This window comes from Melanotaenia boesemani, chromosome 22 (assembly GCF_017639745.1).
Source record: "Melanotaenia boesemani isolate fMelBoe1 chromosome 22, fMelBoe1.pri, whole genome shotgun sequence".
NCBI lineage: Eukaryota > Metazoa > Chordata > Actinopteri > Atheriniformes > Melanotaeniidae > Melanotaenia > Melanotaenia boesemani.
In genome coordinates this window covers 2,293,215-2,316,357 of record NC_055703.1, presented here as the reverse complement: position 1 = coordinate 2,316,357, position 23,143 = coordinate 2,293,215, and the positions used below count along the sequence as shown (strand labels likewise).

At 39.5% G+C, this 23,143-nt stretch overlaps 2 protein-coding genes across 2 annotated transcripts in view; both read left to right on the top strand.

The window, feature by feature from the left end:
* The window catches only part of ptchd4 (patched domain containing 4), a 70,093-nt gene extending 66,265 nt beyond the window's left edge, over positions 1 to 3,828 (top strand). Inside the window, exon 3 of the mRNA XM_041975826.1 lies at positions 1,862 to 3,828. Coding sequence (XP_041831760.1) covers positions 1,862 to 3,543 — 1,682 coding nt within the window. The 3' untranslated portion in view covers positions 3,544 to 3,828. The remainder of the gene's footprint in view (positions 1 to 1,861) is intronic.
* Positions 3,829 to 16,997: 13,169 nt separating this feature from the next.
* LOC121634192 (putative HTLV-1-related endogenous sequence) lies at positions 16,998 to 17,843 on the top strand. Its single transcript, XM_041976705.1, has 3 exons — positions 16,998 to 17,417; positions 17,544 to 17,600; positions 17,700 to 17,843. The coding sequence occupies exons 1-3, from the start codon at positions 16,998 to 17,000 to the stop codon at positions 17,841 to 17,843; spliced, it is 621 nt and encodes a 206-aa protein (XP_041832639.1).
* Positions 17,844 to 23,143: the final 5,300 nt, after the last annotated feature.

Below are 23,143 nucleotides of genomic sequence, written 5' to 3'. Positions count from 1 at the left end.
TATAAAATAAACTGTTGTTCACATAGTTTATTTCTTTGTAAATTTATATTGAAATCAAAATATAAATCATAATACAAATCAACAGAAATAGTTAAAACGTTATATTTTAGAATATACTCCAGCACTTTTAATTTTTTTTTCCAGGATACACTACAACCCAAATTCCAAAAAAGTTGGACGCTATGTGAAATGCAAATGAATGTCAATGTCAAGTTTATTTCTATAGCACATTTATACAGCCAAAGTCTCCAAAGTCCTTCACACAAAAGATAAAATAAAAGTATTAAAACACAACGTAAAAACTCCCAACAGGATGCCTGTCCTCAGCCGAAGGTCAAGGCAAACAAGTGAATCCTAAGCATAGATTTAAAAGCAGACAGACTGCAGACTGTGCAGTTTAAGGCAAAGCAGTGTTCCACAGAGTGGGAGCCACAACTGCAAAGGCTTGATCTCCTCTAGATTTTAAGTTAGATCGGGGAACCTCCAAGACCATCTGACTGGCTGAACAAAGTATGCATGCCAATGCAGTAAAATGAGGTCAGCCCATTCAGACACTTAAAAACAAATGAAAGAATCTTAAAATCAATCCTGTACTTAACTGGAAGCCAGTGAAGTGAAGAGACCACTAGAGTTATGTACTCACATCTCCTTGTCCCAGTACGGAGACAGGCAGCTATATTTTGAACAAGCTGCAGGCGGTGAAGCTCCGACTTTTCAGTTCCCACACACAGGGAGTTACAATAGTTTAAGTGAGAAAAAGTAAAACAAGGATGACTTTTTCAAGGTCTCTTTTGCTTAGATAAGGCTTGACTTTGGTAATAAGCCTTAGCTGAATGATGCTAGACTTAACCACCGAGCTGATCTGTTGGTCCAGCTTAAAAGCACCACCCATAATTACACCAAGATTCCTAGCATGGGATCCTCTGTGAGGTGCTAGTGGTCCAAGGAAATTAGCAAGGACATGAACCAGCTCAGGGCAACCAAACAAGACAACCTCTGTTTTGTTCTCATTTAATTTTAAGAAATTTAAGTCCATCAATGTTTTCATGTCAGTCATGCAATTTAGCACAGCCTGAAGGGAATCTTTGGAAGGACCCTTCAGTGGCAGATACACCTGCATATGGGTAGCATAAAAAGAGAGAACAAAGCCAGACCAAAACCGATCTCTGGGGGACCCCGTAGGTCAGAGAGGCCACTGAGGAAGAAAACAGCTCCATTTGAACAGAGAAGGATCTGTCCAAGAGGTAGGATTCAAACCACTTTAATGCAGTGGTTTGAACCCTACAAACAGAATGCAATGATCTGCAAATCTCTTTTTTCTTTCCTAATGGAACATAAAAACATATCAGATGTTGAGAATGAGACATTCACCGTTTCACAAAAAATATTAGCTGATGGCAGCAACACATTTCTAAATTGGAACAGGAGTAATTAAAAGCTGGAAATGTATTTGGCACAAATCAAAACCAACTGGAAGAGCTTTTGACAACTAATTAGGTTAACTGGCAACAGGTCAGCAACATGACTTGTTCTAAAAGGAGTGTTTCAGAGTCCAATGTAAATATGGACAGATGTTTACCAATCTGGGAAAATTGCATTTAAATGTTGTGGAACAATTTTGGAAAATTGTTCTTGAAAAAATTTTTGGTTCCCTGCAATTAATTTTTGTCCATTAAAATGTATTTAAACTTTTAGTTGCTCTGTAAGAAATTAAGTAGCTTTGGCCGGACAGTTCAGTTTAAGCCAGCAAATTCAAACATTCAAAGAAGTGTCAATTATCGCTTTAACATGCATCAAGCTAACAAAGCAGTTTTATTGAAAACATTACTTTTTAAACACATCTCTCCCTCTGTTCTTTCAGGCCATGGAACCAAAGGGGTATTTGAACTGCTGGCTGGCTGGAGGAGAACGAGAGAAAACCTGCCCTTCAAGGAGCGTGTTGCAGATGCATTTGCTGATGTGATGGTGTGCTACACCATGACCAGCTCGCTCTACATCATCACCTTTGGCATGGGCGCCAGTCCTTTTACCAACATCGAGTCGGTGAAAATCTTCTGCCAGAGCATGTGTGTTGCCATCCTGGTCAACTACTTCTATGTTTTCTCTTTCTACGGCTCCTGCCTGGTGTTTGCTGGACAACTTGAGCAGAACCGCTACCACAGTGTTTTCTGTTGTAAGATACCCTCAGTGGAGTATCTGGACCGCCAGCCCACATGGTTCAAAACCATGATGAGTGACGGACATGACCTCTCCACACACCACGACAGTGTGCCATACCAGAATCATTTCATCCAGCACTTCCTGCGAGAGCACTACACGGAGTGGATTACCAACACCTATGTCAAACCCTTTGTGGTAATTCTTTATCTCATCTATGCTTCTTTCTCATTCATGGGATGTTTACAAATAAGTGATGGATCAAATATTGTGAACTTGCTGGCTAGTAACTCTCCAAGTGTTTCGTATGCACTGACCCAGCAGAAATACTTCAGTAATTATAGTCCTGTGATTGGGTTTTATATTTATGAGCCCATTGAGTACTGGAATTCCACTGTGCAGGAGCACCTAAAGACTCTGAGTCATGGCTTCAACAAGATCTCCTGGATGGACAACTTTTTCCACTACCTGCGGGTAGTAAATGTGAGTGCATCAACCAAGAGTGACTTCATTACTATTCTAAAGGGTTCCTTCCTGCGCAGCCCAGAGTACCAGCACTTCACTGAGGACATCATTTTCTCCAAGAACCGCGAGACTGATGAATATGACATAATTGCCTCACGGATGTACTTGGTAGCACGGACCACAGAGAAGAAGCGGGAAGAGGTGGTGGAGCTTTTGGAGAAGCTTCGGCCTTTGATGCTGATCAACAGCATCAAATTCATTGCCTTCAACCCAACGTTTGTTTTCATGGACCGCTACAGCTCCTCTGTTGTCTCACCCATCCTGACCTCAGGCTTCAGCGTACTTACCATCCTCATCCTCACTTTCTTCCTGGTCATCAACCCCTTGGGAAACTTTTGGCTCATTCTCACGGTTACATCCGTGGAGCTGGGCGTCTTGGGATTGATGACCCTCTGGAACGTCGGCATGGACAGCATCTCAATCCTGTGCCTTATTTATACTCTCAACTTTGCCATGGATCACTGTGCACCCCACCTGTACACTTTTGTGCTGGCCACCGAGCACACCAGGACACAGTGCATCAAGCTGGCACTGGAGGAGCACGGGGCAGCCATCCTACAGAACACATCCTGCTTTGTGATCGGCATCATGCCCCTGCTGTTTGTGCCTTCCAATTTGACCTACACACTGTTCAAGTGCTCCCTCCTCACCGCGGGCTGCACCGTGCTGCACTGCTTCGTCATCCTGCCTGTCTTCCTCACCTTCTTCCCACCATCCAAAAAGAGGCATAAGAAAAAGAAACGGGCCAAGCGGAAAGAGCGGGAGAGGGAAAGAGAGCGGGAAAGGGAGAGAGAGAGGGAAAGGGAGGAGATAGAGTGCATTGAAGTCAGGGAGAATCCTGATCATGTGACTAATGTCTGAGTAGTTATTCGTTTTAATAGTCTGTATCCCTCATTCTCTGGTGGATTGGAGATACTCTCTAATACTGAGCCACCTCTCAAGGTGCAGGGAAGTATGAGATGTCCCCAGTGGAGTGTTTACTCCCAAACAACAGCAGCAAAGCTGCCCAGAGTCGACTGCAGCCCCACTGGTCAGTCATTCGGTTCGTCAGTGTGGACAGTATATCTCATTTGCACAAACTCTAACATGCTCATTGTTGTAAAGCCCCCCCCCCATTGCAAAAAATAGAAAAGAAAGAAAGAAAAACTATTTAGGTCCAAACTTTAAACCTGCAAAATCTTTAAAAAAGTTCTAAAAATGTGTTTGTCTCTTTGATTGTTAGAAAATTTGTGATCATCTCAAAAGAAATGAGTGGGAGTCAAAGATTTCAGAGTTGTAGGTGAACTGAATTAAAGTAAAAAAAATGTCAGTGATATCAGCAAAAATTGTAAAGAAAGAGAGAAAGTGTGCCAACAGCACACTGCAAGCTTTTCTGTAACAGTAAACATGGCCGAACACTTGACCTGGCAGATGGCATACACTGTGTCCATTATGAAGAATTATCTTGCACATTGCCTTGTGTGGACAGAAATGTCAAGGTTTATCTCAGCGGGAGGCAAATGTTCTGCTTTTTTTCAGATATTGTAGAAGTTCTTAGGCAACGGCAGAAAAACTGCAGTGGGCTGCAGGGTATGAAGATGAGGTGATAAGTGACTGTTGTGCAGCATTGTTTAAAAGACATTAAGCCTGATTTCTAGAGTAAAGTCTAAACTTCTCAGCACTAGAGAAGTAAAACCAAAAGTAGCGAGTGTTTCCGAGGCGTAAATTATTGAACTTTCTAACAGATGGATGATGACTGAAATTTTCAGTGCATGCATGATCGCCTCTGTGATGCCCCTTATAAAAGCTTACTGTCATGAATAATTGAAAGGTTTGAGTGAGATTCATTTCACTGCAGTGGTGCCAAACAGTGTACAGAAACTTTTGCTTGATAGATTTCAATTGAAACAAAAAATCAGAATGAGCTCATACAGTCCTATAAATGAACCATAAATCGTAAGTGATTTGTGCAAATTAACTGAAGTGGTCTGTAATGTTGTTCAAGTCTGTAAAACAGATTATGATGCAGGTTTTTAATTAAACAGCCAGATGCTTATTGTAAAGTATGATGTAACTAAGTAGTGTCAAAATTGACAAAACTCTTTTTTCCCCTCTAGAAAATCCAAATTAACAAAATTTCCCCATTCCATTGGAGGTTTCTTCTCTCATTTGTCTTCATGACTCTTGTACTTTTTGTCCAGATTATGCTTTTTCAGTGGGTTTTTATATATTGTTTGTTTTTATTACTTTGAAGGCTATGGTAATTCATATCTCTTTGGTGGAAATGTAAAGTGAAAGAGGGCAGTCACAGTACCAACATTTTAAGCATTTTGACCATATGTATGGTATAAATCAGGGGTGCCCAAGTTCGGTCCTCAAGATCTACCATCCTGCAACTTTTAGATGCAACCCCTCTCCAACACATTTGAATCAGATGTCTTCTGCATGTGATTCAGCTCTGCAGAGGCCTGGTAACGAGCCAGTCATTTTAATCAGGAGTGTTGGAGAAGGGTTGCATCTAAAAGTTGCAGGATGGTAGATCTCGAGGACCGGACTTGGGCACCCCTGGTATAAATCAATATGCTACCTGCATATTGTTATGCTACTGCTTTGCTAACTGCAAAGCAGTAAACAAACAGCAGACAAATTAGCAATTAGCTATCATAGAATTTCTTAACTAAAAAGCAGAGTAGTCTCTTCTGAAGCTGCTGGAGACCAAAACAAAGACATAAAGCTTGAGTGCTGGAAACAAATCTATTACATTTTCTGCTGGATGCATAAATGACTCAATGTGGTACATTATTACGTCTTAAAGCATATTAGCATGTTCTGTTGCTCCTGAAAATGGACAAAAAAGAGCTTTTTTTCCCCCAAGACTAAGATCTGAGTTAGAATTTTTTTTTTTTTATCAAGGGAGTCTCATTAAAGAAAACCTACTTGAGTCATTCTATTAGAATACAGAAGCTATGTGAAACAGAAATTAGCCTAGATGTGCAGTCAACACATTTGTCTGTATCATTAGGAAGACCATTATTGCCACCTGCAGGCCTGGAGCTGTTCTTGACATAAAATTTCTTCCTTGTCTCACTTCAAATAAAATTCTCTCAAAAATGGAGGTGTCCTCTACAAATACCCTTCTTTAAATATTCAGACGTGAAAGTCCAAAAAGGCGATCTTCTCCCCAGAGGATAAACAGTGTTATCTTTGCCTGTCTTGGCCCGATAAGAATCTCTGTTGCAGTCAAGGAAAAACCACACTCAAGGTCAGCAGCCCTGACAGATACAAATCTGACATTGACCTCTGGCAGGCTGGTGGCATGTGATAGACGCCCCATATGTGAGCAGATGTAGCAGATATAGGCAGTCAATGCCTTCATAAAGGACTGGCTGGGTCTTACAGGATGTCATTGAAGGGGACACTGCTGTCTTATTTCTTTGTTCTGCCTCATGTAAATGAATAGCTCACAGGTGAACTGATTACAATGTTCATACTGAATCAAATGTCAGTGTGAAATATGTGTTGTAAGTAAAAGAAGCGAGTTAATTTGTGTTATTAATCACTTAAACACTACTGAGTCTATTTCATGTGTACTTAAAGTGAACAAATTATACACAAAGTTTTTTTATTTTTTAATCCACTAGAAACACAGCCTGTGTTGAGTTAGAGAGTAGTTGTATGTGTTGAACTCATATTGTACATTTCACCCCCTAGACATTGCCCTAACTGAGAAATTAGGAAATTTTGCAGTCACTTCCTGTAGTAGCTGCAATGAATGTCATTTAATGTAAAAGCCATGTCATGTATGTATAGTGAGAAGGCATGAAATGTTTGAAAAATGGTAACAAAATGCAAATCTTAAATAATCTCCTTTCCCAGAAACAAACTGTTTGCATGGCACTGTATTGTATGTGTGCATGTATTTATTTTTTCTGTATGTAGTTTAACTATTTTTTATTTTATTACTTTGCTAAGCTGTAGTGACTTACATTGGTTGTTTTGATGCATATGGGTCATATCTGTTCCAAAAACAAAAGACAGAGGATATTTCACATGTAAAATAACTGTAAATTACTCTTTTTTCTATATTTTCTAAGAAAAATATAATATAGAAGGATTTTTAATGACAGAATTTTCTTAAAAAATAGTAAAAAAAGAGAAAAAAGTTGAACACTGTAGGCCAGTAATAAAAGTGGAATGTTACCCGTATACTAGATCCTATTCCTTGCACACTGCAATGTCAATGTTTGTGGATGATTTATGTTTATATAGAACACCGTGGCCACTATTATGTTTGTCTTTATTGTGTATTTTGACTCTTTTATGATAACGTCTTGGCCCACATTTAAGGAAATCATGCAGCAGGCAGCAGCTTACTCAAAAGAAAATTTAAACAAAAATGTAGGCTAGAAACTTACAGAAAATAAATAGAATTATGTTGTGATAACCATTTATTGTGTGTTACAATGCAGCAGACCAAACTTGGTAGCATCAGTATTTTTCTGAGCTCATCTGGAACAGCCTTCCTTAAAAGAACTGGTGTTTTCTCATTGAATCAAACCTACAATTCCCAAAAAGAGATCTATAGTTGTAACCTAGACACATTCACTACTTTTCATTTCTACCAGTTTGCATATTTTTTTTTTTTAATGCCATCTGGTGCACCTAATTGCTACCTTAATAGGATATAATAGAGATTTATTATCTGCTACAACATAAACAATTATAACAATGTTTATTAGGTGAACTGAACAGATTGAGATATATTTAAAATAGGTTTCATTAGTCTGGCGTTTTTTTTTTCAGAGACACGTAGTATGATTACTTGTCTGATTCTTTGTTGTCAAGACATCCATCAGAAAGGACAGCACAACAATGTGTTAGTTTGTGTACCGCCTGAGTCACAAACACAGATACTTGAGGCTGAAGTTCACCTGCTTTATAGTCTTTTATGCACGTATATGGATGCACAAATACAATTCATTTAGGAAGATTAGTCCTTCCTAATTACTATCATGCAATTTCATCACCTTCAAACAGTCAGTTAACTTGTCTGTAAACAGTTTCTTATGTTACACACAAGTTTTAACAGATCCATTCAATAGGTTCATGCTTCAAGACGCGCTACTGTGTCCTTTCATCTCCATAATACAATAACATTACAGTTAAAATATAAATGATTACTGGAGATGTGAGGTAAGGATGCCTTACAATGCGTTCTTCACCAGTAAACAACTGAATTTGAGTATAGCACTGATACTGCATCATAAACATAAAAGAGAATGAATAGAACAAATGTTTGGTGTTGTCAGGGTTAAGACAGGTAAAAGTAATATTTAAACAAAAATATCTATCTATCTATCTATCTATCTATCTATCTATCTATCTATCTATCTATCTATCTATCTATCTATCTATCTATCTATCTATCTATCTATCTATCTAAACAAGCTAGCTAACTATTCAGCATGCTATCTACCTACCATTTAGCTATCTAGCTATATAAATAGTCTATTAGACTATTTCGCTATCTAGCTATATAAATAGTCTATTAGACTATTTAGCTATCTAGCTATTGGGATTATTATCTATCTCACCTGCTAACAAGCTAGCTAGCTTGCTATCTTGCCTACAAAATGGATTATACAAAGTAAAATATAATTTTTACTTAACTCCATATGAGTACACTTAATTGATTGTTATGAATACAGTAAATATTTATAAGGATTCTGGTTAGTGTTTCTTAAAGTCTGAGCCTTATTCTGTGTCCTGTAAGGCTATACCACTCGGTTTAAGAAAGTACACTGTATCTGTTATAGTACAGTCCAGTCAATCTATTACCATAGTCACCATTCCTTGCTCATAGTTAAGAGAAAGAGTAGTTAGCTATTTAGATTATATTTTTGCAGCTACATCAAGCTAAAGCTAACATTAAGAGATGTTATATTTGTGACTAGTTAAATCATACTATATATGGTAAATGGTAAATATACAGTATGGTAAATGGTATTTACCATACTGTACATTGTCCAATTCAGTTTGATACTGAGCCTGTTCATTCATTTTAATCAATTTTAATGCAGCTCAGTCTAACTCTAATTATCTAATTTCACTTTGTAAAAAAAAAAAAAAAAAAAAAACAGAAAGAAAGAAAAAGTGGCCCAGCTACAGACACCAAGAGATCACATCAAATGTTAAGTTTGATATGGTTCCCTTTCCTTCACATCACTAGAAACTTGTGCCACAGCAGTGGTTGTATCAGCCAACATATAAAGTATGAGGAAGTATAATCTAACTACTATTTCCTGTAAAAAAAAACAAAAGATGTACAGACTATTTAGACTGAAATGGTTCCTTAAATGGTCATTAATGATTCAAGAAACCAAATAAAGCTTTTCTACATTCAAAGTTTCATACTTAAACACAATATCTGAATTCCTGTTTGAAAAAGGCCACTTTTGACCAAACTGAACTGTTTGAATACACTTCAGAATTATCACTGCAGTTTCTGAGTTACTGCAGAATTCCCAGTACGCACTTTACAAACTGTTGAGTCCATATTATACTTTGTGATGTACAATCACACATTAAAATATATAACATTTCAATGATTTCTAAATTAAATACCATCTCAGTGTAGAAATTTCCTGAATCCAGAATGATGAAATCTTACCATTTGCAATCTCAAATATCCATTCCCAAGATGTTATATAATTCTGACTGTATTATTCCCTCATGTCATTTTTTATTATGAAACCATCTGACTGATGTTTGAAGGAGTAACTGGTCAGTGACTGAAGACATCATTTCAGGGTTCCAAACTTCCATTAGTTAATTTACACAATACAATGCATGCAAATAACTGCTGACTGAAATCTGGACATCCCCTACGTGTTTGCAGCATTTCTAAGAAAAAGACTACCCTTCAGGCAGATCATAAGTTAGTGAACAGACATCTTACTGGAAGCTGTGCAGCAAAGTCTGTATACGGTTAGCCAACAGCTATAACAAGTTATAAAACTCAGGTGTACAAAGGTGAATAAAGATTTGATTGAATTTATGCACTTAGAGTCTCATTTGGATCCTCGGATGTTGTGAGATATTTTGGGAATGAAAGTAGTTTAAAGTGATTTTTAATTAGGTTTTCTTTTCATTCATGTTTTAGGAAACATTTGGTATCAAAGCTACTCTTGCCACTTCCTCAGCGTGTGGGAGGAAGCGAGAAGAACTACTAAACCGAGTGGTACTGTATTTCTCTTTGAAGTGTTGTAAGCGCTTCTCAGCTTCAGAAGTCTGTGCCGTTTGTATAACCAGGGGCATTGCCTTACATAGATTTTCCAATATCTCATTGCTGATGTTGATATCTTTGTGGTTTTTTTCTTTTCTTTTTTTTCTAAGATTGTGACTAAGCTATAGGACATTTTGAAATCCAGGTATAGTAATTATGCACTGTGATGAGATGACATTGCTGTAAGTTTTCTTTTTTTTATTAAAGTGTTTTGTGAAGAGGTGAGAACATTAAATGTAGACTTTGAAGAGCTGCTCATAAATGCCTTTCTTATCCTGTAAACAACTGTCAGGACATGAGGTGTCATTATGAAACTAAGGAACTAATGTATGGTTGCACCCAGAAATGATGGAAAGATGAATTCTCATTCCTAACCTCAAGTTACTGTTAACATTTCTCTGATTTATATAAAAACTCTCCAAGATGGAAGATGTGACCTCATTTGACTGCAGTGGCAGTGAGAGAAGGGGGAAAAGAGTAAAAGGCAGGAAAGAAGGAAGTGTATTTGGGAGGAAGAGATAGTGAAAAAAAATATGTAGGCAAAGCAGGAGGTAAGCCCTCATTTGAATTTTGAGGAGATTGGAGCAGCAGAGATGGAGGGAAGGTTTCTGCTCTAGGCGGATGATGTATGACTTGAGACTGACTGCAGCACTAAAAGAAATGTTTATGTTGAGTATTTTGGTGTAGTGTTCGTCCTGTTGTCCCAGTTTACTCTCAGCTCATCAACATTTGTGTGCAACTGTGACAGTTGCTGATCAGGTAGCTTTAGATGGAACTTGTGTGTTGGAAAGTGCTGTTTTTCTCAGGTTCACGACAATGTGAAGAAATTGGTTTTAATTCCTGACTTCCTCCAGTTTGTCAGTAATGTTTCCATAAAGATAACAAGACTTCCTAAACGTCTCATTTTAAACATCAGCAGATGCAAAGGGATGTCCTTCAAGTTCTGCAACATGCATGGCTAGAAAGTAATGAAATGCATCACATCATAAGATAAAATCTGAAAGCTTGGTGAAAACACAGCCGAGCCTTACAATCTAAAATCCTCCCAGTATTTCTGATCTCGCTTTGACCCCATAAGGAAAGAGCAGAATGTGTAAAATTATTAATCATGTTTTGAGAGTATATGTCTTTTTTTTCTTATTTAGTTAGTAAATCTTAATACTGGTTATTTTACAAACATTAAGTTAAATCATCTCAAAGACTTCTTAAGATCACATTGTATCTTTCACACCCAATTCTAGCTGTAAAAATGTGTTTAAAGAGCTTCTAGGACCAGTTCACACACTTCCCAACAATTATCCATCTATATGAGGAAAAAACACTTAACTTGTGAAAATTCAAATAAACAATTAAAATAATCTGCCAGTAAGATAGTTCAGACAAGTGAGAAACATCTTAAAGCAAGATGTGGCATTCTCAGGTTAAGGCCTTTTTATGAAAGTCCCTTTAAGAAGAAACTTAAAACCAGCCTGTTAATGCTTCTTTCCGTGTTGTTTCTTTTTCACTTTGAAAGAAAAAAATCTGAAAACAAAAGCAACCAACAATAACCAAAGAACAGACGGACTACTAGCTGGTGTACCAGTGGCTCAGAAATGTTTTCTTTTGTTGTCAGACTACATCTGTAGTCTTCCTCAGACGGGTCAGGTGCTGTTACTGTTAGGGATGCACCGATATGAAAACTTTGGCCGATACCGATATCCGATATTAATATTGTTGTTATGGCCGATAACCGATAATTACCGATGTCGATATATATATTTTGTTATAAAAGGTTTAGGATTACCAAGTTCTGTACAAAGTGAAAATAAGACAAACATTAGTGGTGTTAGCTTCCCACCATTGTTTGTGAAGTTCTGGATGGCAGCTTTTCGGATGACATATCAAATTTGTGGTGCTGAATGAGTTGACACGGCATCCTCCTCGCATTACTTCTACTTTGCAGATATTGCATACTGCTTTTCTAGTACCTTCTTTTTACACCGTGAGAAATTACCACGCAGCTGAAATTGCTTCTTGCTTCAGTTACATCCCACAATGTAGTGCTGCATCGCTGTCACATGTCAAAACATGGCTGCATGGCCAAACCTTCCGACACACGAACACAATCAGCAATTATATGAAAATAAATATCGGCTGTTAATATCGGCCCAGTTTTGCTTGTTGGACCGATACCGATATGTTAAAAAAAGGACTAACATCAGCTGATATCGATATTAATGCCGATATATCGTGTATCCCTAGTTACTGTGATGTGTTTTAATCCATAAACTGCTAGCATGGCACGGATCAAACACGCGGATCACTGTTTTTAGGTTTTGTCTTAATAAAAATGGCTTCATTTTTTTGCTAACCACCTTAGCTGGAAAAGCAGGAACTGACCAGAGAGTTAGCATGGCTGTCGACTTGGCTGCTATTACATCATCGGTGGCTACACGCCATGCTAGCAGTTCAAGAGACGGCAGCATCTGCTGCTTTGGTCTAAAGAGAAATTTATCAACAAATATTAGACTGACCAACAATTTGCACAATCCTCCACTTTAGTGGGTGAAGGCACTCCTTTATCACCTAATTGTCACTGTAATTCTAGTGTTAGAAATCATTCAGTGCCACCGATCTGAATGACACCAGAATGACAACTATGTAAAGGCAGAGAAATGCCATCAACAATGAGTTAACAACAATGAGCAGCTGGAGCACTTTTTTAAAACTCATTACCGGGCATGGAATGAGTACATACATGTAGTTTTCCCTGTTGAACACATTTATTTTAAACAGAGGCAACGTAGAAATTCTTGGCTTTGTTCTTCTCGTTAGTGGAAGTTTTGCCAGTCACATCAACATCACAGTAGCTTCTTCTAATCCCCCCCAAACGTTTTCCTTCCTGAGCCGATGAAGACTGGCAGCAGGAGGAGCTGCTGTCATGTTGTGCTCCGTTGCAGTGTTATTGCGCCAAGTTGCCTTGGCCGGGGATATTTTTGGCTCCCACCTTGTCTTAATCCTGTCGTGAATTCCCAATGGATTATTCGTGCTTCCTCTCCCCTCCCCCCTCCACTCCTTCTACCCTTCTCACCCCACCTCCTCTCTTTCTCACCTTTTCTCTCCTTTCCTTTACACCTTCCTATCCTCTCATTCTTTAGCACCACTCAGTTTTTCCCATTTGTAGCCTCATTAGTGCACCTCCCATGCTGCAGTAACTGATTTAATTCATTTATTCATAGGACATGTAAGATATTTTCTCATTTATTCCAAATATATAAACCATTAGATACCTTTTTCAATCATTTTACCACCCTACAATGTGTCACTTCTCTCCGTCAGCTTTCTTTTACATCCTATTGAGACAGTCTGACCACCTCGGTGGTGTATTTCCATGGAAATTTACCTTTCCAGTTATCTCACCAGCCCCAAAGAGATTCTCAAGAGTACTAATAATTGATAGAGCTGAAAAAATATATGGACGTATATTTTCCAAGAGTCTGGAACTCAGTGAATTAGTGTGCTCTCATGAAAGTTTTGTTTCCTTTGTTGACCATTTGTAACTATCACTGTGCAAGGCTCCTTACAGATCATAGAAAGACAGCAGAAATGTATTTGTGTTGCCTTGATGAGACTCAGATGGTTGAGCCGCTTAACTTTTGATTTTGTATCTTTAGCTTAAACAGCACACACAGATATAGCCTTTTCCTAATCTCAGCATCTAAATCAGGATAAATGTCACTAAATTGGCAAAATTTGACTTATCTTTCTAACATCTTTGTTTATTTAGCAAAAGCAACAAGTGTACAAAGGACAGCTACTTTTTCATTTTAAAAAAGGCTTGAACAAGTAGAAAACTACAAAAGCTGCTGTAGTTTTGAGCCGAGGACCACTTTGCAAAAATAGAAGGTTTGCTGCATTTTTTTCCTACATTTAATGTTTCTTGATTTGGCCAGACTAAGTCATTTTACATTCCCCACAACAGCATATAACAACAAAGAAAAAAAAGAAAGTAATCGACCCAGTGATAATAAATCATTGTGCATAGTGTTAAAACCATAAAAGTACATCAAATGTAAATTAAATGTAGTCATATATAATAATGTCCAGACTGTATGACAGATTCATTTTAGATTAATTAATTTAATGTAGATAAAAACAAAGCATGAAAAAGAAATGGCACCACTTCTTTTGAATCTCATGAGCCCCTGATGGATCGCTAACAAATGGCCACAAATAACCGCATATGCTACCCGGTCACAGTTAAAGTCTACACATTGAAACAGCTTGTGTAAAAGTTTTTTCTTAGATATCATTAATCTTCCAGGCAGCAGTAACCAAACAGAAGGTCTTCCTTCAGTGCTTACATTTAGTTGATTTTAAATAAATAAAATATGAAAAAACCTCCAGCATACACAACTTAAATCATCTCAGCTCTAAAAAGAAGGAAATGTGTCTGTTAAATGTGTGACACTACAATTATTGTGTCCAATAACTTATTTCTGATTTTTTTTTTCTTTTTCTTTTTTAATGGCTAATATATCTGGAATTAAACTGTACATGGAAGGATTTTAGTTTGGTTTTCAGCCTCGGCTTTTATATAACATTTCCTGTAGATGAGAAGCCACCACTTATGAGGCCATCCAAAATTAGAGCCACACCAAAATAACATCATACACATTACAGTTTACTGGATATTTACTAGAAATTGTGCTTTTTGAATGCTCTGGTTATTTTAAATTTAAACTCTTTTTCTACTGCCTGCAATGTTGAAGCTATAAATAGTATGCATATGATAAACCTGTTTTTACTTGAGAGGAAAAAAAAAGATTTTCATTAAAAGAGCTTTTGTCTATAAAAACACTCCTGTGACTTCTGTCTTTTTTTTCATCTCCATTTCATTTTACAGTCAAGCCTAAAGAATAACAATGGTGACAGACAGTGAAGGTCTTCTTCGTAATTATAAAATAAAGCCAGCTGCAGTTTGCTTTAATGAAATTAGCTCATTGTCACATATAATCACCCACCCTGCTTCATACAACCAATGTATGAAATAAAGCCATGAACACATCGATGAAGACAGATCAGGTTCAGATATCTAGTGAGAATAAAACTGCTAAGTGAAGCAAGGAGACATCTTCTCCAAATCATTATTGCTGTGCAGATGTTGGAGACAAAGGTCTGATCATTTAGAGGCCATGAATGTGGTAAGAGACATTATGACAAACTAGAGCAGAACCCTTCTCTAACAAAGAAGCTGACAGGTGGTAGAAAGGATTTATTCTTCAGACATGAAGGGGTGGGTCTAGAAAAGTTTTGTACAGCTTTGTACAGCAATACTGTACCAAGATGGCCGCCTAATCAGCATGTTTCTCTAGCGGCCAACTGCATGGTATGCGGTGTCTACGCATTTATGATGCAAGTACAGATAAGCTGCTTGGTTTTATGCTTTCACTGCTGCTTTTCTCCATAAATGATGAATTCTAGCTGACTCCTGTGATTTAACCAAAGTTAGTGTTATGAGCCTTTTTTCTTTCTTTTCTTTTAAAATAATGACATGTCATCTGAACTGTGATATTTCTCAGACTTGTCTCATTAATTAAATGGTGCAAAGTGTTTTCTGGCTCCCAAAACACTGGTTCCAACTGAATGAAACACCCAAATGATAAGCAACTTAGCTGATTACACTTCAACTCGTCTCTGTGTAGACATGGCCTTCATTTACATCACACTGGCTCTGAACAGTCAAAGCCTTGCAGGGGGATAGATTAAATATTAGTTAATTTTATATGCTGTGTTAAAAGTGACAGTTGGATATTTCATTGTTAGTGACAGCCACTGGCGTGCACAGATAGAGCCTTGGTGGTACTAAAGCAACGCTGAAGTGTCCTTTTTTATCAGAATTATTTTTTTATATACTGTATGTGGCCCACTATAATGACACGATCACACACCTGTTACACGTACATGCACGCCGCATATGCCCGTTTCGTTCTGGTCGTTTCTATGGCAACGTGATCACGCAAAGTGGACGCCAACTAGTGTTAATTTTATCAGCCATTTTTAAATTTAGTCTCAGTTTTAGTCCAGTTTCAATCGCGCTTATTAGTTTTTATCACATTTAGGTAACCTCATCCTGCTTTTATTTAGTAAGTTTTAGTCAACTATAAGTCGAGCATTTTAGTCTTTATTTTATTCCAAGAAAAAATAATTTTATTTTTCTAGTTTTAGTCAATAAAAACTGTCAATATTTTAGTCTAGTTTTAGTCAGGACACTCATTTTACCCTTTTACTTTTTTGTCAGCAGATAACATTGAACATTGGTAGTAGTATATTACATTGTCAGTAGTTAGTACAACATTGTTAAAGGAAGTGTAACATGTTTTTTGTTTTTTTTTTACCCTGTCCTGTCCAGCATCCTAACATACAGAACGGTGGTCTGTGTGCCATATTTTGCTTGACAGATTTGCTCTACCAAGGGAGACATGTTATATACATGGCTGCCCTTGATATTTTTATTATTTTTATTGTAATCTTATTTTCTTTAGTCTTTATATATAGAGGAAGAGGGGGGAAAGGGGAGAAATGGACAGGATTAAAATGTGGAAATAACAGTTGTCTCGGCTGCCTAAAACACATCACAAAAAACAATATAAACTACCACAGTACTACATGATACATAAAGAAAAATAGGATAATGATGATATGAAAAAGTACAGCAGTCATCAAATGTACCTGCAGAGAAACGTACCAACACACAAACATCAGCAACATCTAGTCAGAAGCAGATGGAGGGACAAGCACATTTGTGAGCATGCACGTGTGAACGTGCATGTGTGGCCATGCAACAAGGAAGAAATGTGTGTTTGCAAGGGGGCCATGATCACGCCGCACCCCGAAGCATCAGCGGGGGATGGGGGAACCCGAGGCCCCAAAGGCCCAGCAGGTCCACAGCGCACCAAACCCAGGACAGCCAAAGCAGACAGAGCAGCGGCCCACTCAGACCAGAGCAGAGGGGCCCCCAGACCGGAGCCCCTCGGCGCCACGGGACAGGGACACCGGGCAGCACAGGGAGATGGTGAGCAGGCCCAGCGGCCCAAGGGCCACCCATTCCCCCATCAGAGCCCCGCCCAGGAACCCGATGGAGCTCAACCACCCCAGGCAAAACCACCGTGGGTTACGCCAACCCAACATCAAGGCTAGGCACCCCAGGGACAAGAACATGTCTGCAGGTCGAGGGCGGCCCTTAGCGCAAACGATGCGCAGCAGCACCCCGCACAGGACTCCAGGCAGGTACCGAACTCCTGCCTGGAGTCCGCTCCACAGTGCCCTATATGTGGTGTGTATGAAGTGGGGCGGTGGAAGAGGAGAAGGGCTCGGGGAGGGGCAAAACCGGGAGAGAGATCTCTCTCCCAGGCAGCCAACTCCTCAGCTGCCCGCTGTAGACGCCCCCGCCTCCCCAAGGCCACCCGTGGACTGCAGGGCAAAGGCCATGGTCCGGCCAAGAGTCCAACACATCAGCACCCCGGACACCCACCCACCCCCGGCAGCCCAAGCCACCACACCAGGGGACCAGAGAGCCCCTGGTTGCACACACATATCCCACACATATCCTGGTCAGGCCCAAGGCACAGTGCCCCCATCCACCCCAAAGGAGCCCCCGGCGGGAGGGGAGAGAGTGAGAAGGAGAGCAGAGTCCATCCCCCATGAGTCCTAATCCCCCCCACTGCCCACCAGAATCCCCACAGCCCCCCTTCCCCTCCCTTTGTCCTTACAGACTCATCGTAATCCCAAGGGTACCTGCCTGGCATCGGGTCAGCCCGACCCCAATGGCATGCCCAGGGCAACCAAGACCCCCTTCTCTGAGGCCCAGACAGGTCTCCCGAGCTGGAGGGAGGCAGCCCCCAGACTGATTAACTGATTGGTATTTAATGGATGCCGATGCAGTCTCTAGACTGATGTGATCCAACAGGAGATTTCTGTGCTGGTTAATATTTAGATTGTTTTTAGACTTCCAGTTCACTAGAATAGTTTTCTTTGTGATACATAAGGCCGTGAGGACCATGTGTGCTTTGTTAGTGTCTATACTGATGTCACTTAGGTCACTTAGTAAACAAAGTTTAGGACATGCAGGAATGTTACTTCTAACCCATGTCGATAAATCCTCACAAACCTTGTTCCAGAACTTTTGTTATTGCCTTGAATATTTATTCTAACACTTGGCATTCAATAAAGCTCAGAAGTTGTTACTGACACTTTTTGTTAGAGCTGAGGGAGCAAAGTTTAGGCCTTACAGGTGCTGATGCCACCACATCTGAGCAGTAAAGCATTATTTTACTGTAGTCAAGAAGCAAAACTACAGCCAGCATCCATTAACTAATTGATTACAAAATCACAAAGAAATAAAACTGGACATTTTAAAAGAAATGCAGTGAAACATAATCTAGCATTGCCAGCAGTTCCTGAACAGATCACAGCCATAAATATGTCCCTTATCAAATTAACTAACTGCTCTAGTGGTGCTGCTTTTCCACAAATGGAAGGAAAGTGTGGTTTTAATGGGCAGCAGCTCTGTGTGTGTCTGTGTGTGTGTTTGTGTAGCCAGGATTTTATATTTTAGACCAGTCAACCTTTTTGATGAGGAGTAAACTGGATAAATGAAACATCTGTTCACTACTTACAATCCTGTAATTTTTATTGCGAAAATAAAGAAATTAAAGTCTAATTTTCTGCATTAATTCACCAGATTACAAAACTATTGACCAAAGAAATTGGTTTCCATGCTTTCGTACCTCCCTTTATGAAAGGGTTGTGACAACTATGCTGCACGTTTAAGTAATTTTTTCAAAGACAAGCTGCAAATTTAACATGTTCCAGAATTATAGCCACATTAATAACTTTTGTGAGAAACCAAACCATTCATAAATCCATGAAGATTCCAGCTAAATAAGAGTATTTATGTTTGTGCAGATCACTCACTTTACCTCAGATACCACAGATCCCGCGAACTTTGCCATAAAGCATCTAGCCTTTATTGTAGATATTTATGGTTAAATGTATACATACATAGATAGCTTCATCACAACAGATGTCAACTCATTTCAGTGTAGAGTCAAAAGCCTGTTGCGAGTACTATCAGCTCTTTGGGTCCAAACACTTGCTTGAGTACCTGATTTGGATAACATTAAATCGATAAGTACACCTCACTTATTTCAGTGAACAACAGGTTCATTTCAACCACTCACAAACAGGCCACACACCTTTCTTGGAGAAAAACTGGGTCACATATTGGCACCCTTTCTCTTGTCTCTAATCTCTCTCCTTTCTGTCTGTCTGTTTTTGAAAACCCGATTTTCCTTTCTTGCTGCGCTGCATTTTTAGTATAGCTTAATAACTGGCTCCTGTTCTTGCAAAACGCTGCTGACAAGGGAACTGATGTACTAAGACAGGACCAGACTGTCTTAGTCTTAGGCTTGGCCAGTCAATATCAATGTTCAATTTTTGCTTTATAATAAATAAATTTATTGGGATACTCATCAAGGAATCAATGAAGTGTGGTACTTATTTTAATTTATATTCTTACTCTGTTAATCATATTAAATATCTCTTATCTTTAAGCTCATATACTTACTAACAGTGTGTTTAAAGGTCCCATATTATGCAAAATTCACTTTTTAATGGTTTTGGAACAGTCATACTGGTCCCCCCGCATGTGTAGGAGACCCGTAAGTGTGAAACTCTTTCAGGCGCTCTCTCTCCCCCCTGCTCCACCTCTAGGGAAGTAAGCGCTGAATTGAGCGAGTTTGAAAGCCTGTACGTTAAGACGTCATAAGGGACAATAACCACTCCCCACAGAGCGATGGACCCGTCTACCGGCTCTCAAAGCCCGCCCTCTAAAAATCACCTAGCGCCCAGTGTTTATCCTTTTCGGCAACCCTCGTTAGCGGACATGGCTAAGCGACAGAAGCACTGTTCTGTTTGTGGCTGCATAAATGAACACGAAAACGTTTTTTTTACTTCCATCCACTGAACCCACGAGGACTGAGTGGATTAATTTTATTTTTGGAGGAAATGTACCCGGAAAACTTCCAAAGGTTTTGCATGTCTGTGGCCAGCATTTCAAAGAGGACTGTTTCCACAACATGGGGGCATGGAAAGCAGGCTTCGCCAACCGTTTGAAGCTGAAGCCAGGTTCAATACCAACTGTCCGTGACACAGCTGGAGAGGTAAGAGCTGGCAGTTATTTTATCGTTTCGGCCTTATTAGTCTGATAGCTTGAAAATATATTAGCACTGTTGTAAATGTAGCCAAGTCACTGTTTCTACTGTTTGTATCCGGTGCCATTGTGCATCAGATTGATGAGCGTAGCTAGCTGTGTTCTCCGTGCGTCGCGGTTTGGGTCGGTAATGGGGGCTTCAGGAATGGGTTCCGGTGTTCCGGCGTTTGTTTATCCTTCACTACGCTGTAATCAGCGTCTAGTAACCGCTAAGGCCTAACCTGTCAATCACCTCATGACGGGCGATGCGATGGGCGGAGCCAACAGCTGAGCTGCTCCACCAGGGTTCCGCCCACCATAAACGGCACATTTCTGAAGCTGCTAAAAAGAGGGAGGTGAAGAGAAGCCGCTGCACTCAAACTGAGGGTCGATTTGTCCATACCATGGCGGAAATATTTCATTTAGATATTAATGAATGGTCTCAGATTGGGAATAAAGTGTATAATATGGGACCTTTAAGCAACAATGAGACTCTTCATATGGGGTGACTGAGAAGAACATGAGGGGCTGATTAATTATGTCTGCTGGTAAAACAACATGTGCAATGTTACACTTAAAGCAAATGTCTAAGTTAACCAGAGTCCAGAGGAAATCTGCTGGTCTGTGTATTGTCTTCTTCGTCCTGTTTTTTAGGACACAAGCGGATGGGGGTCACAAGGAAGGCTGTAGAGATCTGCATGTGGTCGACCTGTGACTGCAGCCAACCAGACTTCTGCAACTGCAGCATTAGTCAGCAAAACTGTGTATAATCAGACCTATAAAGGATTCCAGGATCAGTTAGAGGGAGTACTGACTGTAGCAGCAGCAGACTCCTTATTGTACTAGTCCAGGGGACAGGTAATACGAATCCAGGATTCTGTATTTGCACATTTCTCATATCAATTGTAATTAATAAATTAGTTAACTGAGAGAAGTAGTCTGTCATATTTTGATCCATCAAAGAACACGCAGGAGAAGAACCTAAAGAGAAAGGTATAAAGAAAATGTGTGGAACAGTACCTTATTAATTAGGAAGGTGGGAAATTAGTACCTGCCTATTTTAACACTGTGGGAAGAAGTACCTGTTCTTTATTATTTGTGCATTTTTAAGGTTTTCTCCAACGATACACAGGCAGAAATGCCTGACAAACAGCAACTCAGCAGCCACTAGATAGATGGAAACCTAGATTCACAAAGCAGCTACGCCACAGAGCGGTCCTTGAAGTGGAAGACTTTTCCCCTCCTCAGCTAAACAAGAACCAGGTGGTCCTCCTGAACCATACCAGTGTGATCTGTTAGCGCTGTTACGCTGACCTGTCAGCAGCTCTGGAAAGCTGTAGAGCCTGCAGAACGGTTGTGGCAGCTGCATGAAGAATAGGCACAAAATAAGTTGACATCCATTCATACGTGTTGGTGGGCGTGGTTTTCTATGTCTGCAAGGCGAGGACCCGCCTATCTGCATCTGGAGGGAGGTGCTGTGGGGTTTTTTAAAATTTTCTCATGACGTAGAGAAGCTCAAGTATGGCTTTACATCACAGAAACAAAACCTGGTTTTACCCTGTAGGGGGCGTTATGAGCCATTTTTTTTACCCACAAAATCACTTAAAAAAAAAAAAAAGACAAATTGTAGTAAAGGTGGTTTTCATCACAACTAAGTAATACTGTGTTGTTTACAGCTCAAAAAACACAGGTTACACTACCCCCTTAAATGCCGTGTGTGTAGTTTTGGTCTTTCTCACTATTATTCTTTTAACCTTGCATCGGCGGAAGTGTGGAGGGGACAACTTTTTGCTTCACGTTTTTCTGCTTTAACTAGCCCCCTCAAATGGCCAACCAATCACACAATACCTCTGAGACTCCACAAGAAGAAAGTTCTGCTTAGCTGATATGTGGAGAACAAGCTACAAGAATTCCCAAACCAGGGTCAATAAAATTATGTAATTTTGTTCTCGAGAACAAGAAGAGATTTCTAGCTTTTTGCAGAGTATGTAACTCTCTTTATTAAATAAAGTGTAAAAATGGCCAATATGTGTTGTTATTTCCTTCTTACTGTGAAAGAGTTTAATATTTCAATCCACCAATAACTTTGAACAAATGTGAATACCAACAGGATAATAGTGCGGAGGATTTTAGCACATTTTTTGGAGGCAACACCCACACATTTAGCTGTATTACTCATTCCTCAGACGAACCATCCTTACAAGTTCTACCTGGTTGTAAAGGTGACTAATCAGGCTTTCCAGTCATGTATAATACAGCACTATTTTTAAAGGGAAGAAAAATTTGAACAAAGATAAGTTTCTCTCTGTTTTGTTATTACTTTCTAAAATATCACATAAATATGAAGGATCTTAAAATAAAAGAATATCTTTTGTGGGGCAAGTGTAAAACCAGCTCTAATCAGACTTTTCTTACTTCTCATGATTTCTCAGTATCATTTGTGACCGAAGAGGTGTGACATTCCCTGTCTTTTTCTAAATATATCACATTAAAAACTCATCTGTACCCATTATAAAAGCAGGTAAAATAACATAACTAGTCCATCTGGCACAGGGAGGCCAGAGAAAAAAAAAACAAATAAGCAGATGTGAGGAGACAGAGAGAGAGACATTTTTTTTTCTTTTTCAGAACTTCTCACCCTCTCCCACAGACTGCATCTCTCCAGAAATGAAAAAATCATGGAAGCCATGTATTGTATCTGCTACTTATCATCTTGCCAGCCTCCTCCTCCTGCTGCTGCAGCAATCTCTATGACAGCAGCTGAGAGAGAGAGAGAGAGAGAGAGAGAGAGAGAGAGAGAGAGAGGCCTGCATCATCAATGCCAATCCCTACCTGCAAGTTTACTGGTTATTTAAAGCTCCAGTGTATATTCCAGGGAGATTCCCAGTCCCTTCTCTCTCCCCATCCAGTGAGATGAGGCGGGGCTAACTTGAGAAATATGAATAGGAGATAAGCAAGTGTCTTTT

What these genes read in the sequence shown, in the direction of transcription:
- LOC121634192 (XM_041976705.1), top strand. Translation starts at nt 16,998, where the DNA reads ATGGTGAGCAGGCCCAGCGGCCCAAGGGCCACCCATTCCCCCATCAGA. An exon ending in ACTGCAGGGCAAAGGCCATG is followed by an intron (nt 17,418 to 17,543) that starts GTCCGGCCAAGA and finishes TATCCTGGTCAG; the next exon opens with GCCCAAGGCACAGTGCCCCC. An exon ending in CCCCGGCGGGAGGGGAGAGA is followed by an intron (nt 17,601 to 17,699) that starts GTGAGAAGGAGA and finishes TTGTCCTTACAG; the next exon opens with ACTCATCGTAATCCCAAGGG.